Consider the following 12,868-nt stretch of genomic DNA (forward strand, 5'->3'; position numbering starts at 1 on the left):
AGTTTTTTGAAGATATCCATATAAATAGCTAGCTGTAGCATAATGATGTGATGGATTGCTGGGTAATGATCCAGTCAGAATGCAATTATTTGTTAATCTAAAAAAAAATTACATACTGACCAGATCATTACTCTGCATTCCATCACCTTTTAAAAAAACCTAAGTAGCAGTTTGGTAACCTGAATGAAAAAATAATAATCAAATTAGGTTACCACTGTTTATATGGGCAGTATAGGTATGAGGAAATGGAAATCAGTGAACATAGGGAAAATGTCTTTACTACAAATTTTCTTTCATTTGCACTGCTCAGGTTTTAGCTCCTGTATGAACGATTAGCTATTAATTTCTTTTAGTAAGCTCCTTGAGGGTGTCTATTCTTTGTTTCTTCTCTGTCTTCCACCATCTCTCTAATGTCCCTCCAATGAATCCACAGGAGGTAATTTCTGTACGGCTAGAGACCTTGTAGAAGAAATTAAGTCGTTAACAGCTGAAAGAGAGCGACTGGAGGGACTTCTCAACGAATGGTTCACGCTGAGTGCCAAAAATGTCCAAAAATTAGAGAGAATGAAAGAAGGTTACAAGAGACTGAAGGAAGAAATGGCGCAAGGGGAGTCTGCTTTTGGTAAGTGGAGCAGTTGGCCAGCTGTTGGGGTGACAGAAGCCTGGCATTTCCTGGGCTATGTGTCATTCAGTATCCTGCCTGAACTGATGAGCAGCCATCTAATTTATATGACATAAGAATAGTTATTTTGATGGGCAATTCTGGCAGACCATTTGATATATATTAGGTTGAATGTGCTGTCAGCCTCAGAGTTTGTCATTCTTGAGGGGTATTTTTTCCCCTGGCGTTGTGTATGCTGATGATGTAGCAGGCTTTGAGTTGATTTCCTCTTGCTTATTTTTTGCATAGCCTCCTGTGGTGAAAAGCCTGCTAACTGACAGTGAGAATGTCTCTGCATTCATAGCTCCTGCATAATTTAATAGTGCTCTGCACATAGAATTGTGCATGCTTCAGTTTTAATCCATAGGAAATATAAGATCCCGCAAGCCCAGGAAGAAAGCTGCCTAGCATCACTGGGTTTTTGTTGTCTAAGCATGTTGTGTAAGGATGTAATCCACAGCATGTGTAATGTTTTGAAAGCAATAAGTCTTTATTTACCTGAAAGATTAAGGTGGATTTTGCCAGTTTAGTGACTAGAACTGTCCTGAAAAGGTGAGATTATTATTAATCACATTGAAACTAGGAAATATTTTTCATGTGTTGACATTGGTCAGCGGAGCTTATTTTAAACCGCAGGCTTGGCTTTGACGGGACTCCCACACCAGAGCAGGTAACTGAGAGGCAAGCAATGTGGCTAAGGTGGCTGAAAGTAGGCACACCTGAACCAACCAGAGATAGGCTGAGGTTGTTGTTGTTTAGTCGTGTCCGACTCTTCGTGACCCCATGGACCAGAGCACGCCAGGCACTCCTGTCTTCCACTGCCTCCTGCAGTTTGGTCAAACTCATGCTGGTAGCTTTGAGAACACTGTCCAACCATCTCGTCCTCTGTCGTCCCCTTCTCCTTGTGCCCTCCATGTTTCCCAACATCAGGGTCTTTTCCAGGGAGTTTTTCTTCTCACGAGGTGGCCAAAGTATTGGAGCCCCAGCTTCCAAGATCTGTGCTTCCAGTGAATAGGCTACCTCAGCCTATTCAGCCCTGAGTGCTCACAGGAAAGACAGCTCCTGAAGCTGAGGCTCCAATACTTTGGTCACCTCATGAGAAGAGAAGACTCCCTGGAAATGACCCTGATGTTGCCAGTACCAAAGAGGAAAGGGCTTGCCATTGGGCTAAACTGTACTGGATGTTTATCATATAGTTTATGCTTGTGTTCAAGCTTTTCTTTCACCAGTGGTGGTGTTGGTCTTTAATCCTTTTGCCTCCCCTTCCAACTTTTTATACTGATTTCCTTCCCTGCCCACACCTGCAATTTGCAGTGGGGAAAAAAGATCCAATTGGAGTTGCTGTGGGGAGCAAAGAGTTATCCCCACCCACATCCAAGTTGCAACCCAGATTGGGACCCTGCTCTGGAAATCTTTGAAGCAAATAGCTTGCACTCAAGCTGATGATCATTGCTGTGTATCGTTTACCCCATAGATGTGTAAAATTTATGGCTTAGATAGCTAAGCATTTATTGGTCTGACATCACTTTCTTTTATGTTAGGGGTAGACTATGGTCCTTCAAATTTCAGCAGTGCCCTGTGTGAGACCAAAATATGCCCCCCACCCTGCTTCTCCCCTCCCGTTCTGCTCAATTCACTATGTCACAGTTGTGACGCCCTGTGGCGGCCCTTAGGCTCAATGCCCAGTGCGGCAGAACTGGTTGCACCATCCTAAGGGCTGCATTAACGCATGGTCAGCTCTCCGGGCGCTGAAACATAAAAGTGGGTGAAGCAAAAAAAAAAAAAAGTTTAGAAGAAACTATTTTAGGGGATCTTGGGGTGGCTGTAACAAAAACCTTTCGTCATCACAACAGCGTACTTGTGAGAGTGGTCAGCAGAGGCACCATATTCTCAAGATGATTGAGTGGCCCCAACACAACATTGCGAGGAGGCAGGGGGCAGAGCTGAGCACTCTCTGATCATTGAGACGGCCCAGTCCCCTCAAAAAACATTGGGCCCCCCCAAAGTGCCTTGGCCTCTTGGAGCTGGCACCTATGGTGGCCAGTGAGTTATTAAATCTTACATATAATAAAAATGCAGGAGTGTCATTGTGCTGTTTTCATTGGTGGTTTCCCAAGGTCCTAAAGGCAGGGGTCAGGAGAGGTTGCCCTGAGAAAACAGCATGCTATTTAAAGTGACTGCCCTCTTGGTTACGTGTGTGTGTGTGTGTGCATAGCCAGTCTCCTCCTCTTCATCCTTTGGCTGTCTAGCTCTGTTTCAGACACACATACACACAGAATTTGCAAACTGACTTTCTTCTCAGCTTGTGCATGTATGTGCACAGACAGTCCCCTCTTCTTCCTCTTACGCTCCTGCTCCATTTCATATAAATAATACATGTGCAGGCAGGCACACATAATTTTCCTTCCAATACATGAGGTGAAATATGAATGGAAAAACAAATGTAAAGAACTGCTTTCTGTTCCCGGCACAGAAACATAATTTAAAAAGGTAAAGATACTGAAAAGTTGATCCATTGTTACAATAACTATCTTTCAGAATATAGCATGGAGATTAGTTTGGTTTTCAAGCGAGTGTCTGATCACTGATAGATCTGTTCTTGTTGCTAGGTAGTCTCTGTAAAATAAAATAATAATGTTCTGTAATGTTTTGCTAAGGGTTCTGTCCTCAGATCTGTTCTCCTTTTTCTGAGATTTTACCTCCATCTGAACTTCCAAACTGCTTTTTTAAACTGCCCTAAATTTAAAATGCAGTCTGGGGATTTGATGCTGGAATCCCCACCTGCCTCAACCCCTCCAGGAAGAAACCACACACACCAGCTCATTTTCCCCTGTAAAGACTGTAGTGCTGCATTCCCAAACTTGGGTTTGAACTCTGGGGAATTTATAGAACTGTTTTGAGGGATTCACCTTCCAAAAGGAGAAAACTTAGCAAATTTTGGATGACAGCATGCATGCTGGCTTGTATCATTGTTTGCTTGTATCAAAGTGTCATCATCCTTTGTCTAGGGTGTAACCGCATTAGAAAACACACAACAATATGTGTTGCTTCCCCCTCCCCCTTAAGATGAACCTTACATTTCTTGTAATTCTCAAGCAGTGACTACAGAGAATATGTTCTCCTGGATAATAAAGCCCAGTGGAGCACAAATTCCTCCAAGCAAATATAAATAATTAAAATGAGTGATCCCCATTTTACTCTGTTATCTACTGCATGTCTCTCTTTAGGCTATGGTAATTTGTTTAGCTCTGATTAAATTAAGCATATGATGGGTGTAACAAATTTTGTTGAAAACAAACCTATGGTGCCTTTTAAGGATTTTTTAAAAAATGAAGCTATTTGCAATATTGTTATATATATTAATGTTGTTGATCCCCCATTTGCTTTTTAAAACAAAAATACTTTATAATGGGTGTATTATTATTATTATTATTATTGAAAAACATCCCTACATATTTAGCTGCAAGACCTAGTTGTTGGGAATATTTCTTGAAATATTTTCTTAATTGGCCAGTATATCATATGGGTAATATTTTACAATTATAGAAGCGCTCAGTGTGCTTCATTTACATGGTCTGTATAATACATACAGTAATCATATAGTGGGTCAGTGTTACCCCATTTGCAAGGATTATATTTGGGTTGACTGAGAGCTCGTTATTCACCTATTGTTGCCTAGTGATATTAGCCATATGCCAAGTTTACAGTTGTTAGGACCCATCCTACTCTGCTGATTGCAAATTGCTATAACTGATTTTAACATTATATTTTTATATTACTGTAATCTGTCCTCGGCCCTTATGGTGAAAGTGGGTATACTTGTATATTGGGGTTGCTGTACCTCCAGGAAGGGACACGAGTGGCGCTGTGGGTTAAACCACAAAGCCTAGGGCTTGCCAATCAGAAGGTTGGTGGTTTGAATCCCCGCGACGGGGTGAGCTCCCATTGCTCGGTCCCAGCTCCTGCCAGCCTAGCAGTTCGAAAGCACATCAAAGTGCAAGTAGATAAATAGGTACCGCTCTGGTGGGAAGGTAAAAGGTGTTTATGTGTGCTGCTCTGGTTCACCAGAAGCGGCTTAGTCATGCTGGCCACATGACCCGGAAGCTGTACACAGGCTCCCTCAGCCAATAAAGAGAGATGAGCGCTGCAACCCCAGAGTCGGTCACGACTGGACCTAATGGTCAGGGGTCCCTTTACCTCCAGGAAAACTTGGACATGTTCTCTTTTGGGGGGGGGCCAACATGCCCACCCGGGAGGATTTTTACATTTTAAAGGCAATGTCTGGGTTTGGGTTTTTTTGGGGGGGTTGGTTCATTTTTTGGGGGGAACACATGCATGCTTAGGAGGGTGCTTGCCTGGGAAGCAGAAGTGCCGCGGCGGAGTGAGGCCATTGCATGGAAGATCAGGTTGGAGCTGGGGTCCTGCCTTCGCTCGGGCTGACAATGGCTCAGGCTTTGGATATTCTGCACGCCGCAGTGGCCTCACACATGCCCTCACCTTTATGCCTCTTTTTCTGGCTTGGGCTACCAGTGGCTCAGGCTGTCCTCTTTTTTGCTTTTCTAGATATGACAACCCTATGATACTTTCCTAGGTGTAAGCCCTGCTGAATGCACTTGAACTTACTGCTTAATAAACATGCATAGGATTGCACTGGATTTTATTTTGTTTTATTTTATTTTATTTTATTTACAAGATTGATCCAATACCTTTCCAGAAGACCAAGAATTATATAAAACACAACCACATTAAATCAAGATCAGTGTCAAATTAACTGAAATTTAGATGCAGTATTAGTTAATACTATTATGTTAAACATTTGATAGGTGCAACAAACACTTCTGTCTAAAGGTTCTTAAGTTTGTGTCATGAAAATGGAAACATTTATTAGTAAGTTTGAGCACATTCTAGTAAAGTGGTGATGGCTTGCAGCTTAACCAGTGAAGTATTGGTAGGGAATGGCAGTATGTAATAGCTTAATTATTCTTGTTGTCTGAAAGTCTTAATCAAATGTATAGGCATACATCGTAAATACTGTGGGCTCGGTTCCAAAATTTTGTAGATGGTTGAGCACTGATTATATTGGGACCAGATTAACACATTCAAATACATTGCCTTTTTGCAGACTCAGGTAGTTGATAAAATCTCCACAATTCAAAGAATAAAACTTACTATGAGTGCCAAATGGATGTGATAGCATCTGTATACACCCTCTAACAAAATTATTCTAAGAGATTTGCCTGTGGGCTCTCTGCATATTTTCATACACTGATATAAGCATGAGTAGAAGGATCAAAACAGGGAAGAGTGGCTAAGCTTTCGTAACTGTTAATATTTGGCAGGCTGAGAAATGTATCAGAAAATGTAATGGACTTGAGGCTGCCTATCCATTTAATCAAGGCAATTGTGCTAAGTCCAACCCAAACTGGTATCCTTTACAATTAAAAATATTGGGATAAATGTATAACTCTAGAAATGCAAATCACTCCCAGTTAATGGAAGCTGTAATTTAATATGCTCTTCTTTAGTTTAATCTTGTTTGTTTAGTTGTATAGCCACAAATGAATATTTCAAAGATGCTATTTCAAATATGATAAGAGACCCATATAAACTGGCAGTTGTCTGACGCCCTTCTTAGTTTTCCTTATCAGGGTGTGAATTTTGCCCCAGTTGATTCTGAAGCCAGAGAATTCCCCAAATAATGGAAATTTCTAATTTGTTTTAATCCAGCATACCATTAATCAAGCATCATCTGCGTCCAGTATCACCATGTGTTCATGTCCCCAAATGGTGGTCTCAGTGACCTGGTTTGCATGTAACACTAAGCCAAACCATTATTTCCTTACTATCAGCTTATGCAAGCTAAAGGTTCTGTTACCAGATCAAACACCGGGTGTAAGATAAGTCAGGCCTGCCCTGGTACCCTCTTTCCAAAAGAAAACCTGTGAGGGTTCCATTTACACAACCACTAGATGTCATATTTTTCATCGTCTTCACACCAACCAATTTGGAAAGCTAAAATTTACTAAGGCACTAATATAGAAAATTTCAGTGAATTGGATCAAATGCTTTCTCTCATCTGGTTACTATGCCAAAAGCAGGCCCTGGATCAGAGCCCTTTCTACCTGAAATGAACTCAACTTGATCTGAATGAATAATCAAAGGAATAATTATTCACAAACTTGCTGCCAAAACTGTTGGCAGGATCTAACTATCAAGATTAATGAATAAAATTGGTTTGTAGCATGAAAACCAAAGATGATCTTTCACCAGTTTGAACACAAAAAAAAATATGTTCATATACAGGACGGGCTATTGAGTGCTGTTATTAGACACAGTGCACCTATCTGTAGAGTGGAAAAGGTAGCTTTTGAATCTCTTCTTTATTATGTAAGGAACTAGTGTGCAAGTTCAATCTTTGTATATTGATAGAAAGGCTACATTATGATCCTGGCACTCTCCAGAGTCTTTTGTGCCTGTGTGTCTTTTTTTTTTTTGAATAATTATAAGCAATATTGAGGAACATGTACTGAAATAAATTAAAGGATGGGATAAATTACCATGAATATTAGCATCACAAATATACTAGGAGGAATAGAGATTTTAAAAGTTTTGAATGTCAAAACTAGGCCATGAGGCCAAGAAACGTGGGAATTAGATAATACTAAAAATTTAAAGAACCACCAGAAATAGCAAGGGGTGACAACTGGCTTTGCTTAGATCACCGGGCTGGAGGAAGGGGGATGCATATCACTATTACCCCCTCATACACATGAGTTTTGGCTGCCATTTCTTGGCATGGGTAGAGTTATGTTTTAAATGGTGTGTTGTAAATACAGTGGTTGGTTCTCAAACTTAATCTGTTCTGGAAGTCCATTCCAAAACCAAAGCATTCCAAAACCCAAGACGTGCTTTCCCATAGAAAGTAATGCAAAATGGATTAATCCTTTACAGATTTTTAAAAACAAACCCTAAAACAGCAATTTAACATGAATTTTGCTATCTAATGAGACTATTAATCCATAAAATGAAAGCAATAATCAATGTACTATACTATAAAATAAATAAGACAGTATTGTAGATGATAAAAAACGGGAGCTCACCCTGTCGTGGGGATTCGAACCACCGACCTTCTGATCGGCAAGTTGTAGGCCACAGCGCCACCCACGTCCCTAATAATCAATGTACTCTACTATAAATAAATAAGACAGTATTTTAGATGATAAAAATAATTATTTTTTCTTACCTGCATGGATGATAGCCATTGTTTGGATGGGGGGGCTTTTATCCATTTCCATAGTCACACAATTAATCAGTAGCTGAACTGGGTTCCACACAGTCACAAAAACAAATTAACCAAAAAAGCCTCAAAAACAAAAATGCAAAATAAATAGCAAAAACAAAAGCGCCAAACTTAATCCATTCTGGAAGTCCGTTTGACTTCTGAAATGTTCAAAAACCAAGGCACAGCTTCTGATTGGTGCTGGTGCCCCAGAAACAATAGCCAACAGCTGCATTGAATGTTCGGCTTCCGAAAAATGTTTGAAAACAGGAACACTTACTTCCGGGTTTTCGGCATTTGAAAACCAAGGCATTTGAGAACCAAGGTACCACTGTACATTTATCATGTATCTATTTGCCTGTATACCACATATGAAATATTCACCTGATGAATCTGTTCCTGAGAGCAAGTGCCACATTGCTGCCATAAAGTAGCTGCCAAAATATGTTTGTTTTTTAGGAAAATGGTTGTGGGTATAAGCCCTCATATATTTCACCACTAAAAACTATTGCAGGGCAATTCCCCATTCTTTTAAATAAATCTCACACTGGGTGGATTGGTGGATTATTGTATGAAACAGAAACAGCAAAAAGCACTATTTAAAAACTACCAGTGCTAAATGATAAAAGCTTCAGTTAGGCATACTTCGGAAATCTAATTTAGAACATCCATGCGAAAGAGACCAAAGAACACATTAGATATATTATTTAATGTGTTCTAATTGTTGGGGAAAACTTTTTTTTAAAAAATGTCATTTTAACGAGTCTTTCACAGCCTGAAAACAAGCAACATAGGTTTATTTTTTTTGAAGCAAGTTTAGGTGTAGAATAGATGTGCTAAAGATTGTAGAACCATGGATATGCTGAACTTGGATTGGGGAGACCTTGGTTCAAATCCCCAGTCAACTTTATAAAGGTCAATTAGCAGTCTTGAGCCTGTCACCATCTCAAAGCATGACCTACATTAGTAGAGTTCATAAAATGGATAACCCCCTGACCACAGAGGTTTTAAGAGTAATTCTGTATGATATTCAGCATCTCAAAATTTTGCCATGTAAACTCAGCGCGTTTCCATATTTCCTGTAGTTTCCAGTACCACTGCAAGTATTCCATTGTAACCCAACTTTATAAACAGAGAAAGGTAAATGGATCTGCTAAAATATAACAAGATTAATTGCAGGTGTCCAGAAGACTGCCTTCAAATTTGTGTTTCTTAAGAGGAGAGCTGCCTCTCACTATTTAAAATGGTTGCAAATAAATGTATGAGTGAGACTGACAGACAGGTCTTTCTGCTTTTCTATTGTTGATGCCTTACTTACTGTTACTTAGATAGAAGGAAGCAGAAGTCAAGGGAAGAGATTTAATCACATAATAATCAGGGCTAGAATTTTAAATGGGACGCATCATTAGCATGTTAATGAGTTTTCTCTCTTGATGCCAGCTGCCATGTATAAAAGGTTGCAGAAGTAATGCAGAGATGTGGCTTTGCAAAAATGTTTATCCTTTGATCAGTATATGCCTTGTGGGACAGAATCTGTGATTTTCAGAAAAACGTTTTACTTCCTTTTGAATAAACATGGTATCAGCTCATGATTTAAATATTCAGGACACAACCAGCCCATGCAGCTAAGGACACATATCCCATTGGGACAAACAAGTTGGCATTTCTTCTGCACAAGCTCCATTAAGAGGAATTGGAGCTCATTAGGTGAATCCTACCGAAAAAGTGTAAAGAAGCATCTGTATCTGATGGAGTTGATTTCTGCTGTTATTTCCTTTGCCCACTTCTGTTTGGGTTGGCAATGAATCTCCTCCTAGCATTTTTCAGTTCACCAGTTTGAGGACCCACCGTGGGCTTGAGTGCTGATGTTGTCAAATGTATGAGTGGTACATATTGTCAAGAGGTGTATTTCTACCCCATACTGGGAAACTTTCCTTTCTTTTCAGTACACACAGTGTTTTAAAATTATTTAAGATGATTTAACAGAGCAATCTATTATTACATATTCATTTTTAAAATTGGTGTAGCACGCTGCAGAGTGGCTCTATTGTATACATACAGATTTTCAATGGCTTAGAAACTCTGTGTGTCCTTGTGTGTGTTTCTGAATCTACACATGGTCAACAGTATCCCATCATTGCCTAGATTTTATTTTATGCTTGATATGGGTTACCTCATGCTAAAGTGGAAAGATTATAATTCTGATTCCATCTGCCTAAATAAATCATTAAGACTAAATTGCACAGGACACATAGCAGATGGGTTCCCATCTGAAGGCAGCAGCCTTTAGTAACATTCTTTTGACTACTTCTAATATGAGAGGGGCTGTCAACATTCCCTTGCATCTCCCCTGCAGGGGACGGATGCAGAAGAAACCATCTGAAAAGTTGTTGTGATTGCTCAAGGAGGGGTGCTTTGTAGCTTTCATCTGAAGTTGTCCCAGATGAAACAGATTTTGTGAAGGCAAAGCAGCAGATAGAACTGCAGATTCACTAGGAGTTCATAGAATCATAGAATCATAGAGTTGGAATAGACCACAAGGGCCATCGAGTCCAACCCCCTGCCAAGCAGGAAACAACCAGGATTAGAAATCTAGCTGAACCAGGATTAGAAATCTAGCTGAATAGATTTCTTATTTTAGTCCTGTATCATTATGGAAATTTTATTATGAACCAGAAGACGCACATATATGAATACATTTGTGTGATGATTAGTATTAGTATAAAAACTCCTGCAATGGAGTTTTTTTTAACACTGCAGAGGGTTTCAGAGCTCAATGATAGAGCATTTTCTTGCCTGCAGAAGGTTCCAAATTCCAGGTAGTGCCGGGAGTGACACTTGCTTGTGGCATTGGAGAGCCACTGCCATTCGGTGTAGACAGTACTGAGCTAGATGAATGAATGGTCTGTCTCATTATAAGTCAGCTTCCTGTGTTCATACAACTGAAACCAATGGCCTACTCTTATCCTGACATTAATTCTTGGTATATTTTACCATAATGACATTTGCCATAGACTCCTGTTGTCATGTTCAAAATGTCATGTTAATTTGTATTTTTTACTAAATATACAATCACATGTCCTCCATGAATTGGTTTAATCCTCTTTTAAAGCCATCCAAATTGGCAGCCATCTTGTGAGAGTGAATTCTATTGTTTAACTGTGTGCTATGTGAAGCCACTGAGTCTCTTGGGCTTGCTGATCAGAAGGTCAGCGGTTCGAATCCCCACGACGGAGTGAGCTCCTGCTGCTCTGTCCCAGCTTCTGCCAACCTACCAGTTCGAAAGCACATCAAAGTGCAAGTAGATAAATAGGTACCGCTGCGGCAGGAAGGTAAACAGTGTTTCTGTGCGCTCAGCCTCTGGCTTCTGTCTCAATGTTCTGTGCACCAGAAGCGGTTTAGTCATGCTGGCCATGTGACCTGGAAAGCTGTCTGTGAACAAACACCGGTTCCCTCGACCTGAAAGTGAGATGAGCACCACAACCCCATAGTCGCCTTTGAATGGACTTAACCGTCTAGGGGTCCTTTACCTTTTACCTTTACCTTTTATGTGAAGTACTTTATTGCCCTGATGTTTATCACTTTACTGTTGCTTACATTTAATTGCATTTACCTGTTTGCTTCCCATTCACCCAGTTGAGAGAGGTCACTTTTTATTTAACCACAATGGGGGGAATGGTATCATCTGCAAACTACGCTACCTCACTGCTCACACCTAGTTTCAGATTATTAATGCACATGTTAAAAAGCACAGGTCCCAGCACTGATCTTTGGAGAACTTTGCTTTCTATAGGCTACTTCCATTGGGAGAACTGTCCATTCCTGCTGTTGGCTTCCTGCTCCTTAACCAGGTACTTAACCATAGAAGGCTCTCTCTCCTCTTATTACCTGACTTTACAACACCTTTAATGCCAAAAAAACTTGTCTAGAAACACTGTTGGATGCCAGCTCCCATTTGTCCCAGTCAGTAACAACCAGAGATGATGGGAGTTGTAGTCCCAATAATAGCTGGAGGGCACATTGGCTTTCCTGTGCCATGTGATTCAAAATATTGCATTTTGTAGAGACATTTTCCCCATCCTGGCCCCACTACATATACATCTGAAGTATGACTAGGAATATATTAAGACCCTCCACCTCTCCTGCCAGCTTGACATCACATGCTTCCTACCTTCAACATCATGTAGCAAGACACATTAAAGTACTCATTATCCATTAATTTCTGTATAGGATTATCCAGACATGTAGCAGACCTAATGTTAGCACTCTATTACCCTGCACTGCCCTCCATTATCTGCTGTTAGATACTGTGAGGCCAAAACCCCTTTTCCTGAGAACAGGTTGATGTGCCTTCTTGTTCTAGGTGAAATCCCCATTTGTCCCTTCGTGCTTAAATGAGCTATATTTTAATTTGCTTGGACTATTGTAAAAAACCATCAAGGAAAATAGAGGTTTTTTTAGCAGCATTCTTAATGGTGATCATTTGACTAACTTAACTAAGCCAGTGTGGTGTAGTGGTTAAGAGCGGTAGTCTTGCAATCTGGGGAACCGGGTTCGCGTCTCCGCTCCTCCACATGCAGCTGCTGGGTGACCTTGGGCTAGTCACACTTCTCTGAAGTCTCTCAGCCCCACTCACCTCACAGAGTGTTTGTTGTGGGGGAGGAAGGGAAAGGAGAATGTTAGCCGCTTTGAGACTCCTGAAGGGGAGTGAAAGGCGGGATATCAAATCCAAACTCCTTCTTCTTCTTCTTCTTCTTCTTCTTCTTCTTCTTCTTCTTCTTCTTCTTATTTATTCCCCCCCTTTTTTTGCACAAATTTCTTCCTTTTTTTTTTTTTTACAGTGGTATGGTAAACTAGAAACTTAGACATAGGATGTGATGAAGTGATCACAACCACCAGAGGGGAGGTTGGAAAAAGAAGAAGATAAA

General features: G+C 40.4%; 1 protein-coding gene across 8 annotated transcripts in view; it reads left to right on the top strand.

Annotated features, from left to right (window-relative positions):
- Positions 1–12,868, top strand: part of DISC1 (DISC1 scaffold protein) — a 151,418-nt gene that overhangs the window by 55,315 nt on the left and 83,235 nt on the right. For 6 of the 8 annotated variants that reach the window (XM_083496826.1, XM_083496828.1, XM_083496825.1 and 3 more), the window contains one exon: positions 434–622. The exons of the other annotated variants lie outside the window; for them this stretch is intronic. In XM_083496826.1, the coding sequence (XP_083352952.1) occupies positions 434–622 (189 nt within the window). The remainder of the gene's footprint in view (positions 1–433; positions 623–12,868) is intronic. 8 annotated transcript variants of the gene reach the window in all.

This window comes from Podarcis liolepis (assembly GCF_965112155.1).
Source record: "Podarcis liolepis genome assembly, chromosome: 3".
Lineage (NCBI taxonomy): Eukaryota > Metazoa > Chordata > Lepidosauria > Squamata > Lacertidae > Podarcis > Podarcis liolepis.